Below are 15,966 nucleotides of genomic sequence, written 5' to 3'. Positions count from 1 at the left end.
GTGTACTCCAAAACTGTAGGGGGAGTTCCTGAGAGAATAGAGCGATAGTGCGACCAGTTAAAAGCAGAAGCTACACTTCAAAGGTTCCACCACCCACTGGGATAGACAATAAATGGATGGATGTTTACGGCGGTGACGTTAAAAATATGAACTCCAAAACTGTAGGGGGAGCTCTTTACGAAGAAAAAAACTTGAAAAAAAAATATTGAAAAAAGCGTCCATACTTGCAAAGTTGACCCACCCACTGGGATGAACTCAGCCCTTTCAGCATGAAAACTGGATTGGAGGTCTATGCCTTTTATGATGAGGCAGATTTTGAATTGGAGGTCTCTGTAACAAACTGGCGATTAAAGACAACGTCCACATTATCGCTATTGTTTTTTTTTTGTGGCGTCGTAGAAATATGAACTCTAAAACTGTAGGGGGAGCTACTTGTAAAGTTACGCTTCAAAGCTACCACCACCTACTGGGATCAACTCAGCCTTTTCTGACAAGGCAGATTAGGAGAATATAAACTTTCATATTGGAGGTGCTCGCAGGGCTCGGAGAGATAAAGAGCCCCAAAACCTTTGCTTGTGATCAAACATCAGAGGAGAAAAGCATCAAACCTTTGTCCACAGCTGAAAAATGCAGTCCTTTTGTGAGTGTGTGTGTGTGTGTGTGTCGTCGACATGGCCTGCCACTGAGCTGCGAGGCCCTCAGAGAAATACATAAACAGGATTAGCTTGGCATATCGCACCATTTTTTTTTTTTGTGTGACTCTCGTGGAAAAACAGAGCCGCTGCCGCCACATGAATACCAACGACTTTTCTTTGCCAGTTCTTCTTCTTTGCTTTTTTTTCGCCCTCCCCTGTTTTTGATGTTACACATCAGAGAGACACAAAAAGAAATCCTCTCAGACTGAGCAGATTCTCTAATTCAAACTGACAGATGCAGGTAAAGCAGCAGCAGCAGCAGAGAGAGAAATGTTATCTGTGTGAAATCAGTGTGAACACACTCTCCCCTATCAGCCATCTCTTTCCTTTTTATCTTTATTATCCACTCGCTCTCTCTCTCATTCCTCTCCACGTTTCCTTTATGTGTCAATTTGCATTTTCTCCCCCACGCTTCTCTCATAAACAGACAGAACAGCAGCTGAACATCACTGCAATTATTGGTTACAGATTCCAACGCTAATTACCGACATGCCCACGCAGGAGTCGTTTTGTGGTCCTTCTGTGGCAGATATTCAAATCTAAATTAATAGCATCACAATGCCTCCCGGTCCACCACAGCGACGGCCGACGTCATCCCGCAGTAGTTCAAGCGCCCGGGGCGGTTTAATCGCAATAATCTGACCTTGTTCCCCCCTCTCTTTGTCTCTACTTTCATTAATGACAATTATGCGAAGGAAATGAAGCCCTTTTCCCTCATCACAAGTGTAAAAAATGGTGTATTACATACTATTTTAACCTCGGAAAAACAAGTTTTAATCGTAATCTGATTAAATGAGGAGGAAAAAAGTGTATTTTTGATGTTGATGGCGAAGATATTTGCCATCGTATCACATTTGTTTGGCTACAAGAGTCAGTTTATTGACTCCAAGTGAACTTTTATGGATTTTTTTAAATCAATTTGGGTGTACGGTCCATGGCAGTGGTGAGCAACTGGTGGCCAGTGGACCAAAACTGGTCTGACACAAACTGAATGAACAGGAATCGATACAGATATCCAACAAATCCCTTATTTGTCAAATGGAAATTGCTGAAATTTGATGATCGGGTAAATCACAGCATTCTGCAAACAATGTACAAGACGCACAAGAAAATTCGTCCAAGCAATTTAGAGAAAAGATTCCAAAAAAAGAGTCTTTGTGATCTGAAGGGAAGATTTTTTTTGTAAAAAAAAGTATCTTTTTAAAATCAGTTATTTTTTCCAGAATAAAGGCTCTAAATTCAGTATGAAATTATCTTTCAAACTTCATGGCCGAGTTGGCCAAGATTCAGCAAAATCAGTGGAACTTAACCTATGCCGAAGTCATTGGGCACTTCCTGTTTCGTGGCGAATGGTCGAAATTCGACAAAACATCGAGGGTTGCCGTGGCCACGCCCTTTTGAATCCGCAAAACCTTTTGATAACTTTTCACCTTTGATGTGTCTAGTACAAAATGGCGTGTTTTTTTTATGTCGGTGTGACAAACACGCTTGGGCGAGTTCGCTCGTTTACGTAGGGTGCCAAAATGGATGCCATAATTCAAAATGGCCGACTTCCTGTTGAGTTGAGGCCATGGTTATGGTCGACTTTTTTATTCGTCTTTGTCTATAACATCTTCCCACCAAGTTTTGGGAAATTCAGTTTCAAACTCAAAAATGTTGCCCCTGTTTTCACCTTAGGGGGCGCTATAGAGCCCTTGAGCAACACACAGGTCTGGGAACTATGCCAATATTGCATTTTAAAGAGTTTTTATTTACGTTAACCCCCTCAAAAATTACCGCAAAGCCACGGATATAATAATAATTTGAAGGATAACAATGGGCTCCTCGCACAAATTCACACCAGGAGCCGTTTCGGGCCTGAATTAGACTCTGAACTGAAATAGATAAGATTTAAACAACACGATCATAAACACATGTACTGTAACTGTGTGTACCCACCAGTAGAGATAGGGTTTGTCTTTGTCCACGTTGATGTTATTCAGCGGATCCATTCTGAACCAGGTGTTTAACGTAAACCCGCTCTGATAAGGCCACTTGGCGATTGGAGGTAAAGCGATGGCCTGGGACAAAAACCAAAACAACAACAATTACTCACTCTCACATTCAGATGTTCTGGCTTTGCGGACAAAAGTAAAACAAATCTGAACTCAAAACTGTTTTCAACATGGATGAAAAGTATAGTACGGAGCAATATATGGATATTATATCTCTATCGTGACATGAAACAAAATATGTTCACAGATTTTGGATATCGTGATACGATGTCCATGATTACTTAACCTGGTTTTAAAGGCTACTGTATATATGGGTTAAAAAATTACATGTAATCGTCAAAATTATAGGTTAAATAAAAGTGACTACTGAACATTTTCATTGATTTTAAGGCTAATTATTTGTGCTATATGACCAAATGTATCAACAATATCCTGCATTTAACATTAAAAGCCACACTGAAATAAAAAAGGCAATAATACGAATATTTTAAAGCCATAAACAGCAGATTATATTTATAATTGACTGTATTCACAGTGAATTGTCACTCACAACCTGTGTGCAGCTTTATATACCGATATATATCTCGTATAACGGGATATAGGAAATATGTCACTTAGCCTTACAAAAATATGGATTTAATTTATATTGTTATCAAGTGATATAAAAACGTATATTGTGATATGTTTTTTTTTGCCCTGTATTGCCCAGCTCTAGCCTGAAGGGGGCAGTAAAGACATTGTCACTTATCGCGTAATACTTCTACTTCAAATTGGAATTTTTGGCTAAAATGACAATGCCAACACAAGTGGACTCCAATCAAGGTGTAGAAACATCATAAAACTAATTTCCTTTTATTATTATTATGAAGTATTTACTGCAGACTGAAGAGGAGGGGGGTAAATTAATTTACGTGCTTTTAAAAGACGTTTTGATTACTCTGCATGTGGCGTCCTCTAAAATAATTCTTGCATTAATTCCAGCTCATAATGAATAGGTTTGCAGCCCTCTTTGCATTGGGGTAAAGTTAATATTAGTGTGTAAGTTCATAGAGAAATTCATTAGCAATCAATAAAAAAAAAAAGAGGATTTAATAAAATTGCTGACAACTAATTTAAAGTATTGCCACGAGCTACCAATCTCTCCAGCCACTTACTCTTCTCCGTCTGTTATTTCTCTAAATATGTCTGCTCCCAAGATAAACTACAGGCTCCGAAGTGAACTTTAATTAAGATGTCAAGCCTTTCAACACAAGATGGTGTTTTTAAGAGCCTTTACCCGCACATTAGTGGGGACTCTTGCTAATCTACGGTACAACTGCACGCCATTTTAAATCAGAATTCAAGAGGAGGAGGAGGAGGAATAAAGAAGCTTACTGCAGCACTGCGACCAGGGAAGTTGAAGAAAGCATCTGGACCGTGTCTCTGGGGCATCTGATTCAGCACTGACAACATTTTGACAGCATGCCTCGGCTGCACAGGTGGCAATGATGAAAAAAAGGAAAAGAAAAAAAGAGAGTAAGTAATAACAGAGACAAAGCTTTTTTTCTCTTCAGAGCTCCAGTGTACAACATGTATGAGGCTTTATAGAGCTCCGGACCTTGAGCTATATAAACTCTCCTACATGTTAAATATAGCTCTATTTAACATGTAGAAGGGTTTATAGATCTCCATTTAACATGTAGAAGGGTTTATAGAGCTTTATATAACATGTAGAAGAGATTATAGATCTCTATATAACATGTAGAAGAGATTATAGAGCTCTAAATAACATGTAGGAGATAATATAGATCTCTATATAACATGTAGGAGAGTTTATAGAGCTCTATATAACATGTAGGAGAGATTATGGCGCTCTACATAACATGTAGGAGAGATTATAGAGCTCTATATAACATGTAGGAGAGATTATAGAGCTCTATTTAACATGTAAGAGAGTTTATAGAGCTCTATTTAACATGTAGGAGAGTTTATAGAGCTCTGTATAACATGTAGGAGAGATTATAGATCTCTATATAACATGTAGGAGAGTTCATAGAGCTCTATTTAACATGTAGGAGTTTATAGAGCTCTATTTAACATGTAGGAGAGTTTATAGAGCTCTATATAACATGAAGGAGAGTTTATAGAGCTCTATTTAACATGTAGGAGAGATTATAGATATCTATATAACATGTAGGAGAGTTTATAGAGCTCTATTTAACATGTAGGAGAGTTTATAGAGCTCTATTTAACATGTAGGATAGTTTATAGAGCTCTATTTAACATGTAGGAGAGTTTATAGAGCTCTATTTAACATGTAGGAGAGTTTATAGAGCTCTATTTAACATGTAGGAGAGATTATAGATATCTATATAACATGTAGGAGAGTTTATAGAGCTCTATTTAACATGTAGGAGAGTTCATAGAGCTCTGGACATTACGTGACCTGGAGCTCTAGATAAAATGTAGGACGGTTTGGAGCTCCAGGTGTTATGTGACGCATAGCTCTATATAACATGTAGGAGAGTTTATAAGCCCTTGACATCATGTGATGCAGAGGTCTATATAACATGTACGCCATATGATGCAGAGCTCTATATAACAAGTAGGAGAGTTTATAGAGCTCTTGACATCATGTGACGTGGAGCTCTATACAGTATAACGTGTAGGAGGTTTTATAGAGCTCCGGACGTCGCGTGGTGCGGTTTCTATGAACTGAGCAAAATGAAAGGGAGCGTTGCTGGACACTTTAGATCAACAGCGATCAAATGATAAACAAATGGAAGACAGTGGCATCCTTTCTGCTACATGAAGGCCACCGTAGTTCCATGACTCCAGTTGGGGAATCAGTCTCACCCTGAGATGTCACAAAGTCTTGTGTATATGTACTAAAAGACAAAGAGCATTTATGAAACATACAGAGCCTCTGAATGTCGACCCTTATTTGCAGAATCTGTTTGCGTTGCCAAACAGAAACAGAAACTTTTCCACCTCTCTGAGGCGTGAAATCTGAAATGTGACACCTCAAGACTAATCTTTTTTCTTTTGTTTCCGTTTTTTCAAATGCACAAACCACAAAAATGGGCTAATGGCAACCCACAGATAGAGAGGAAACAGAAGTGTTATTTATTTTTAGAATCCCCTGATGTAATGCATATGAGCTCATCTAATCTCAAGGGATTACAAGATGTGAAAGAAGAAACATGTCATTATATAAAAAAAAGAAGTTTAGTTTGCTTGTAGATAATAAGCCAAAAATACAAACAAACCAAACTGGTTATTTTAAAGATTATACTAAATGCAAATCTTACTGACTTATAATCAAAATTAAATTAATCAATCATTAAATTAATCATCAACTATTCTGATAACCAATTCTTCAAAGCTTCTTAAATGTGAACAAAATACTACATTTGGGAACATCATTATTTCCAGGTTTGGGAAACACTGATCAACGTTTTCTAAAGATAAATCACAATTATGAAAATAATTTTTAGTTCCAGCGCTAATCTAGATTCACACTGCAGTAATCTTGGTCAAAAGAAATGTATTACAGCATAAATTACCTTTGATTTTACTCAAAATTCCCATTTTTTTAATGCACAAATTTAAAAATTCACAAAAAAGGGTTGATTGCAAAACTCGCTAAATATCAATTACGACATTCCCTAAATCGGGAATGAGTCAAAAACAGAACACAGTCACACACACACAGATAAATGCTTCAGGTCTTCACGTCTCCTGTCTGTCACTCACCCAGACGCCTCCTTCCCCTCGCAGCATGCTGAAGAGCAGCTTCAGCTCTTTAACCGTGATGCTGTAACTGGATAAAACTCCCACCATGTCCACCAGCAAGTCTTTAAATCGGCAAACAAACACAAGGAAACAGTCATCAAAACACAGCCATTTTCTATAAAAAGTGTCCAGATACTCCCTTTTTCCTTTTAAGTTTGTCTTTATTCTCACAGACACCGTTGCAAAATTTAATTATATTATATCACAGACACATTTCGAAAGCAATTATAGGGGAAATGGAGTAAAAATCAAAGTGATGCCCTCACGGTAAGATGTTTAATTTTCAGGCATCGCCGAGGAAAATACATTTAGATTTCACCAAATGGAACGTAATTTGCAAGTTGCACAGGTAATTTGCACTGGGAGAGAAAAAAAGCAGCATGACCCAAATATGGAAGCACAATGTGTATTATAGTAATAGTAATACTACTAATAATAACAATAATAATAATAATAAGTAAAAATAACGATCCGTGCAAAAAACCTTTTACTTTTCAATTGTTGTAAAGTGGGAGATTCTTTTCTAAAGTCCACATTGGTAGGTTTTTAGTCAAAATGTGGATTTAAATGTAGATACAGATGCTTTTGTTTCCTTATTGAATGTAAAAACCCATATATATGGAAATTTACAAACTTTACCCCTCAAAGTTATTAAAAGGAGCTCCTGACCAAACAATGCCTTCCATATGGGCTGCCAGACATTTTAATCTTCCATGTCTTTTGTGTTTATGTTTTAAAACCTTTCACACCGTGTAAAACCTGTCAAATTTAAAATGTTTTTTTTTTTCATTTTTGTTTTTGCTATATTGCTATATAGAGAGAATGACACATTTCAAAGGGGGTGGAAAATCCCCAGTAAATTTCCAGAAACTCTCCTTGGGAACTTAATGAATATTTGCACCAAATTTTAACAGAAAATAACTGTTAACTGTTCAGTGATTAGAAATTAATTCTGTAATCTGTAAATAACAAAAACAAACAGAAATACAATGTACACTTGTAAATAAAACATAACATTGATGCTATATGATAAGGGCACAATGAAACTTTGATGTTAAATTCTAAATGGCACCATTGACGTTTGATGTTAATAATACAGGGCACAATTGACCTTTGATGTTAATGATAAAGGGCACAATTGACCATTGATGATAATGATAAAGGGCACAGTTGACCTTTGATGTTGTATGATATAAAGGGCACAGTTGACCTTTGATGTTATATGATAAAGGCACTGTTGACCTCCAAAATATAAAATGCGACACTTTGTGTAAATGAATGTTATTAAACAACCTGAGCGTGAACCTGAGAGTGGACACTTGTTAGCAGAGCCGCCGTACCTGCAATCATGTCTTCCACGGAGCTCATCCTGAGCAGCACCTGCTCGATGAGGCCCACCTCGGTGCTGGTCTGCAGGTTCCGAAAACTTTTACGAAGGATGGCCGTGACCATGCTCCAGATTTCTGCCTGACACGTGACGTTGCAGTGCTCCAGCAGCTCCACCATGCAGCCGATGCTCTCTGCCTCTTGGATAATGAAGTTTGTCTCCATGTCGAACTCACCCCCGACCAACTGCAGAGGAAAATGAGGACAGTAAGACAATTAAAAAAAAAAGGGAGCAAAAGACAGAATTTTCAGACACCTTTAACGAGCTGTTTCAAGCTGCCGTTTGACCCACTGCTCTTCTCCTAGAGAAAATTAAAGCTGCGGTTCGTAACTTTTGTTGATTATTTTTGTATGGTGATATTATTCAGCCTCTGTTTGGTCCCCATAAACTGAGAGCGTTTGTGTGTATAAAGCAGCAGAGCAGGGAGTGGACAGGGACTAGGGGCATTTAACCCATCAACCGACTGGGTTTCCTTCACTTCTGCAACTTTCCTTGGATACTTCTTTGTGTTTCCAGTCATATTTTACTAGCTGTTGCCTCCATCTGTCTGGAGATGAAACAAGTGACTTCCTGTGTGCAGTGTGGGAATGTCACTGGGTAACATTAGATCTAAAAATCAAGAAAAAAAAAAGGGTTGTATGCAGTTGATAAAAAACAGCATTATGTGCACTTGAAAAGTGGTTTGACCATTTGTTTATATTCAAATCTAACACACCACAGTTCTAACTAGGAGGTTCCTGTCACATATTTCCAGGCTAATGTGAAAAGACTGACCTGCAGTGGAAGAGGAAAGTGGGCTCTTTAATTACAGAAGGCTCAGATCAGTATTTAAGCACTCATGACAATAAAACTGTAGAATGGGAGTTTGTATCACCTTTACTGCTCCATTTAAATCACAAAAGATAATCACAACTTCAAAAAAAAAAAGAAAAAGAGGAGAAAACAGCAATCAATAACACTGTTCTTCAAGTTCTACAAGCATGAAATTATCCCTCTAAAGAAGTACACGGTTTATATGGACACCACTGACAACAGCCTACTGGGGGGCATCAAAGCAAGCAGGTGGAAAATGGGCTGAGATGCCATGTACGCATTACTGAGACGGACAGGTAATAGCTGGGCGAAATCAAAGTCTCCCTTAAGTAGTGAAAAGCCCAGTCCATCATCGGAACTCAGAGCAAACGCAGCACAATGAGGAGCATCAATGAACCGCCTGGACATGAATGTCTGCATAACAACCAGAATGAGAGACTTTCAAACAGTCATGTATTTGTGAACAGTTATTTCACCAGCCAGCTAGCTAGATAGCTACAGCGCTAGATAGCTAAATATCAAGCTAGCTAGCAATTACCAAGCTATCTAGCATGTGGCAAAGTGATGTTGTTGTTGTTGACATTAGGCCTCTGATTGATGTTTACAAACAGAAATAATGCAAAATGATTAGTAATTTGTGTCCTTGAATCTGATTCTGAGCTAGATATTGATAGCTAGCTAGCAAATGCTAGATAGATCGATACCATGGACCTTTGATGTTGTAGGTAAGTAGAGTATGTATTAGTGACCTTTGATTCTATGATAAAGGAAAGCATAGACCTTTGATGTTATATGATAAAGGGGCCTTTGATGTTGGAGGGTAATTAGTTAGTCATGGACCTGTGATGGTCTATGATAAAGGGCCTTGATATCAAAACATTATCACACAAATCACAGCAATTTTACTTATATTCACCTTTACACTGACTTGGTCCGGGCCAAACAAAGGTCATTTTGATGGGTTTTTGTTAAATAAAAGGGTGGGGGGCAATATTACCAACCATATGGGAGGGGATTCCTCTCATCACTCACAACTGTCCTTGCCCCATCTGTGGCTGTATGTTGATCTATGCTCTCCATGATTGGTAACGGTGCTGCTAATAGTCTGACTGACCGAAAATGAGCAGGACAGTCCTGTAAATCAGAGCCAGGAGTCCGTCTTCTAAATGAAGCCCCCTGTTGGAAATCTAACAGACTGGTGGACAGCTCTATATCAGGTGTGCAGACAATTTGCGATGCCAAACTGTCAGCTGCTCCTCCTACATGTCTAATGTCAATCACTCCATCACGGCGACTCACAATCAAACACACTCAGCAGGATAAGGATCACATGACAGATAACCTGAAAGTCTGTATTAGACCTGTAAGGCTTCCCCCTACTTTCAGATGATTTATACACGACAGTGATGGGCGCAGGTTCAGCTACTGTAACGCCTGAATTCTAAAAAAATATTTCTAAACATTGTCAAATGAATTTCACACAAAGCAAATTAATCAGTGTTCTCTCTCTCTTCTGCTATGCACATTAGGCTGAAGTTGAGTATATGTCAAAAAGCGGAACTGCAAAAAAATAACCTGAATTCAATAGTGTGACTGGATAAATGTTTCTGTTAGGGAGGTCCGCACTACCAAGATGTTTTTGGGCTATGTTTGGAAATTGGTTCTGTTTTCATCAGACAAATCCAGGATTTAGTCTGAATTGGCAGAAATTGAGATCTCTGGGAAATGGGCTGTCCACACTAAAAACAAGTCAATCTGAAGTTTTAGGAGCCCTGAAATGCAATTTTTTGAAAATGAGTGGGAAAATCGAAAATAACACAACCCCTGCGTTTTCCTGTTTACAACCAATACACTACTTTGGGAAACGGATGATGTCATAATCCCATGTCTTTTTCTTGCACTTGCATTGGGTGTCACTTACTTTCATCGTCAGTGTCTTCCTCTTTTGTCTGTTTTCACTTTATGATAACTTTTAATTTTCTTTCCTTAGTCGCCCTGGCTTGGTTACAGCGCCACGTTCAGACCTGGCATATGAACTACAGTGTTATGTTGTTCCATTTCCGTGTGGACAGGGCCTGTGATAGCATGACACGGTAACACGCATTCATTTCCTCATTTGTTCTTCGCCAAACCTTGACTATGGGCTGAGAACTAACAGCTCCATTCACACTTCCTTTCAGTTTCACCTCATATTGGCCTCACAACAGAAATCCTTGCTTTTATCATTGTTGTTTCCTGTCAGAGGTTGCTTTCTGAAATGACTCAAAGTTTGACAGCAGCAGGTGTATTGCAACCTGTGTTGTGTTAGTGTAAACTCAGATTTACCTCTGACACAATGCTGAAAAGCTTGGTTTTGCCTAAAAAGAAATGATTTTGGTTTTAAAAATGGTTTTAAATGAAAATAAATCATAATACAGCGGAAAATAGGCAATTTAGGAGCAAATCACCAAAAATTCTGTAGTATGGAAGTACAGTAAGAAATTCTGAGAAGTGGTGCAACCGCAAATTCTGAAGGTAATAATGATAATACAAATAATCGTTTCCGTCTATTGTGTTACAAGAGAGAAACACAAGCATTAAATCACGGATTACACACTTAGAACTCAAGAGCAGATGAGTTCATCTGAGGAATAAAAAAAAACTTCCCTGAAGCAAATCAATGCACAGATTAAATTCCACTTAATTTCAGTGATGTAAAGCCCATAATCAATGCTAGGAAGTAAATGATGGAGTGTTTGGAACACAGGTGGCTGAATGTGTGCAGTCTATTCATACATTTTAATGGTAAAACATGCAGTTGTGTCATTGTAAAAAAGCAATATACCACCAAGTAGAGGTGGGCCATTAAAATTAAACCAAACTAAAATTAGCCTAGTTTATTGGATTTCCAGGTTTGGTTTTTGCCTAAAAAATAACGAAAATAATCTCGTTTTGCAGTAGAAAAACTAAAAGAAATCTAACTTTGCCTTAAGATAAATTACAAGAATAATTTTTAAGTAAGTTATCAGTGTAAAAGAAATTTTGACCCGCTTTATGTGTTTTTCCTCATTTTAAGACACATTACAGTCTGAAAGTGGCTGAAGATTTACAGTACAAGCTAGTTTTAAGTATTATAGCCAACCAACCTTTGGCAGATTCTTCATCTTAAAAAGGTTCATTTTATAACCGGGCTGTTTTTGCAGTGTGGTTAGATTCTTACCAAATTTTAATGGGAACACACTTACTCACCCACCCATGAAAAACAAATTCAGATTTGATCTGTCAAAAACTGTAGACAGGAAGTTCATAACAGAAGGACAAACTTACGGCGATGACAACACGACCTCCTTGGCGGAGGTACAAAGTTTGGCATAGTTCCATCTTGCTCTTGCATAAAATACTTTCTGAAATACCCAATCTACATGGCTAGTCCTGTATAATAACATATTTCCAATTACACACACAGAGCTTGTGTTGTCTTATGGGATTTGGAGTTTCACTTCACGTGAAAGTCTGGGTTCATTAGGGCTAAAAGGCACCTTTAAATGAGTTCAGTGTTGCTCTGCAGTGATTGAGGACCTGCCACAGAGACAACCATCTCTGCAACACGGCATTAATTAGACCTTGTTGGTAGAAAAGCAGAATAGCTTCCATTCCAGTCAGACTGGAATTTACAATGACAGAAAAAATCATAAATACTGTCACCATGGAAGCAAACAGCCACACTGCATCACCTAGCTGATAAATTCCAATGAATTTAATGACATTAAGGACGTGGAAGCTCACAGGTGGAACTGAAAACTCCACCATTTAATCTGACGGCTGATGAAAGGAAAAGAATGATATACAGCAAAAAAAAAAAAAAACAACTGAATGCACTGCATGGAAACGCCAGTAAAGCTGAATTAAAGATGTAACCGCCCCCAAAAAAAGGTCCAATTATTGTGCATGGGTGTCATGCAGTATCATTTAATACAATGAATTATCGTTTCTGCGGTGGCAGCCACAGATAAATCATCAAAAGAGGCACAGACTAAACATGCAATGGGAATATTTGCTCCCTCCACAGCTCTCCTGTGAGAATAAATTGTTTAATTTTCTTTCCGACTCCCTGCTGGTTCCCCAGGACTAATCTTTACTCTAACAGCACGAAACAGTGACAATGAGAGAAGGAGACCGTGCCCTCGTTTATATCGCGCCTATCTCCGACTTCTTACTGCTAATAGTTTCTGATGATAAAACACTGCTAGTCCTGGTTTGTTTACCACAAATCCTTTCTGCCCCGAGACTCCGAAACGATAGCGCTATCTGCAATTTGGACATTAAAAACCCTGTTCTGGGAAAAAAATACATGACTCATAAATTCAGATGTAAGTGAACCAAGACAGGGAAGGAAAGAATTCAGAATTTTACGATTATGCAGCAAGTATAGATTAATTGAAAAGTAATCCCTGTCAATCATCCTGAATGTGTTCGGAGACGTGTATGGTGGTGTTATCTGCAGAGGTGTTGCCCTCTGCTGGACTTCACGGTTTTCTCTTTGTGTTGCTCTGGATTGGAACATTTTTGAGCCAATAACAGCCGATACTTTATTGAGGCTCAATGTTGACTGGACATAAGCGATTGAAAAACTAGGTTGGTGGAGAGCCATGAAGGAGAGGAAAAGGGTGCAGAGTGATAAAGAGGTAAGTTCTTGAGGTTAGCCTTAGCTTGAGGCCTGTAGCTTCTGTAAAGCTAACCCCAGGGGTCTGTAGCTCTGAGTCAGAGTCTTACAAGCCACCACTCCGGCTAATGCTAGCTACCATGTTTGGGTCTGACACAGTATGATAAACCTAATCTGTTTACATGCCCACCTAAGAAAAGCCACTCCAGGCATATGGTGTATTCCAGTTGTGGTCAGAAGTTCAATTCTTAGTGGTTAGCCTTCATAGCTTGAGGCTAAAGTATCAGCATTTCAACAACAACTGAAATGTTCCTACAACAGTATTTTTTGTGATACTGAACTGCCACCAGTATCTGTAGCTTCTGTCAAACAAAGCTTGAGCTTTGAATCTTATGAGCCACCACTCCGGCTAATGCTAGCTACCATGTCTGGGTCAGACACAGTGTGATAAGAAAAGCCACTCCAATCGACAGTTATTGCTAACAATGGTTAGCCCTGTTGCTCAGGTGTTAGTAAGTTTATTAGCAGAGGCTCTACATTACTTACTGCTGGGCGGCTGCACTGATTTGCGTTGTCAAATGATATTTGTTCCAATTTTCCTGCCTTAAATTGCAAATTACCATTCTCAATACCACAGAATCTTAATTAAACCGCTGCTTTCACTATTTGCAAAGTCACACAAACACACAGACAGACAGACACAGACTCCTGGAACATCTTAGTTATGTCGAGGCCCGGCGGAGAAAAGCTAATTTAACAAATCAATCACCACATTATGCTACAGTATATCATGCAAGAGCCAACGTGCCGGTTCAAATCAGGGATTTGCAGACATGAGCGGAGCGAACTCATTTCCCTCTTCCCAGGAGAGTGACCCGTGGAATGAGGAAAGCTGCTCCTGCTGCTATGGATAATCACAAAATTTCAATTAAGTGTATCTGCTCAGGATTATTAGCACTCTCGGTAGAGGTGTGGGTCGATGATTACCAAACCATAGAAGAACGGCGAAGAAGCAACACTACAATAAGAAGCAGGAGAGTAATTCCACTTTGATTAGACTCTGGTCTGGTTCTCTGCAGCTTAACACCACTTGTAAATGGGGCTCCTTTTACTCCAACAGCAGCGCAGTCTTAGGCCAGGGCTGCACCGGACGCGCGAGAAACGCTAAGCTTTTCATTTAGCCACTTACGGCTGCGTTCACATCACCAGGCTGAAGTGACTCATTCAACATGAGGTGAACAAAGGCTAAGGGGAAGAAGGTTTTATTTATTTTGTGACACTTACAGCAATTTCCCAAACACTGAAGCTTCTTATTGGAAGACTTTAACCACACGAAACACCACAAATCGACATAAATATTTAATCGTGATTACTTGCATTAATGTCATAGTTAACTTGCAATTAATCGCACATTTTTATCTATTCTAAATGTCCCTTGATTTCTTTTCATCCCATTATTTTTTTCTCATGTTAATGCTCTTATCAACATACAAAAAGAGGATCGGCTTGCTTTGTGCAAATGTTTTTTTATTGAAAACAACATTGGCACATACTGTAGTGTAGGGCTGAACAATTCAGCGACATTTGCAATACAGCTTACTGCAATTTTAAAATCACTGTACCTTAGCCTTCTTTGTTTCGTGCAATTTCGGACTTTGTGACTTCTAGACCCTCGTCCTCCAAAAAGAAACAGGAAGAGGTGTGGCTTAGTTTCACAGAAATTCACGTAAAATACTGCATAAAAGTATTTTCTGTGTCAGTATTTTTACCTTTGTGTGTTTTTGCACACGTGTGAGCGGTGTGGACACGGAAATCCAAATCAGATTTGACGACGCTTCAGTGCGATGTGGTCGTATCAGAGTCCATGGTGGTTTTCTGATATGCATGCACTCGACAGAGCAGAGCAGCGAAATCAAACAATGGAGGAGTAGGAGGAGGAGGAGAGTCAGTCATCATCTACCGCTTTCATCCTCGCCAGAGGGTCGCGGGGGGTGCTGTGCCAATCTCAGCTACATCGGGCGATAGGCGGGTACACCCTGGAAAGCTCGCCAGTCCATCGCAGGGCCACACACAGATAGAGACAAACAACCATTTACTCTCACACTCACTCCTATGGTCAATTTAGAGTGTCCAATTTACCTAATCCCCACATTGCATGTTTTTGGACTGTGGGAGGAAGCCGGAGAACCCGGAGAACATGCAAACTCCATGCAGAAAGGCCCTTGTTCCAACCGGGGCTCGAACCCGGGTCTTCTCGCTGCAAGGCGAGAGTGCTAACCACTACACCACCGTGTGGCCCAGGAGGAGGGGAGTGTCACCCTGAATTCAAATAATCACACTTTGAATTATTGTAATGTTTTAGTTTGTCAGTATTTTTCTTACGTCATGAGCAGAAGATTCGCAATAAAGCTTGGTTGTAAAATAAAGTGGAGTGGATTCAGAGACAGTGCTTTTACTTTGAAACAGGTGACAAGGATGAGCTGTGACATATGCAACAGATATAGACGTTTAAAAAGCACTGAAATATCATTTTGCAGTGAAACACTCGCAGAGAGCTCTAATCTCTACACGTTCAGATTACAGTTAAGCATTTAGCAGACGCTTTAATCCAAAGCGATTTACAAGAGCGGAATAGGCTACATGGAAGGAGGAGGAGGAGAG

General features: G+C 39.2%; 1 protein-coding gene across 2 annotated transcripts in view; it reads right to left on the bottom strand.

Moving 5' to 3' along the window:
- nbeab (neurobeachin b) overlaps positions 1–15,966 on the bottom strand; it is a 306,319-nt gene that overhangs the window by 246,057 nt on the left and 44,296 nt on the right. For both annotated transcript variants that reach the window (XM_058633432.1, XM_058633433.1), the window contains exons 2-5: positions 7,804–8,035; positions 6,425–6,525; positions 4,064–4,159; positions 2,634–2,755 (exon numbers count right to left, since the gene is read on the bottom strand). In XM_058633432.1, coding sequence (XP_058489415.1) covers positions 2,634–2,755; positions 4,064–4,159; positions 6,425–6,525; positions 7,804–8,035 — 551 coding nt within the window. The remainder of the gene's footprint in view (positions 1–2,633; positions 2,756–4,063; positions 4,160–6,424; positions 6,526–7,803; positions 8,036–15,966) is intronic.

The sequence above is a fragment of the Solea solea genome, chromosome 7, assembly GCF_958295425.1.
Source record: "Solea solea chromosome 7, fSolSol10.1, whole genome shotgun sequence".
NCBI classification, from domain to species: Eukaryota; Metazoa; Chordata; class Actinopteri; order Pleuronectiformes; family Soleidae; genus Solea; species Solea solea.
Note: the sequence above shows the minus strand (reverse complement) of the source record. Positions and strands in the feature narration are given on the sequence as shown.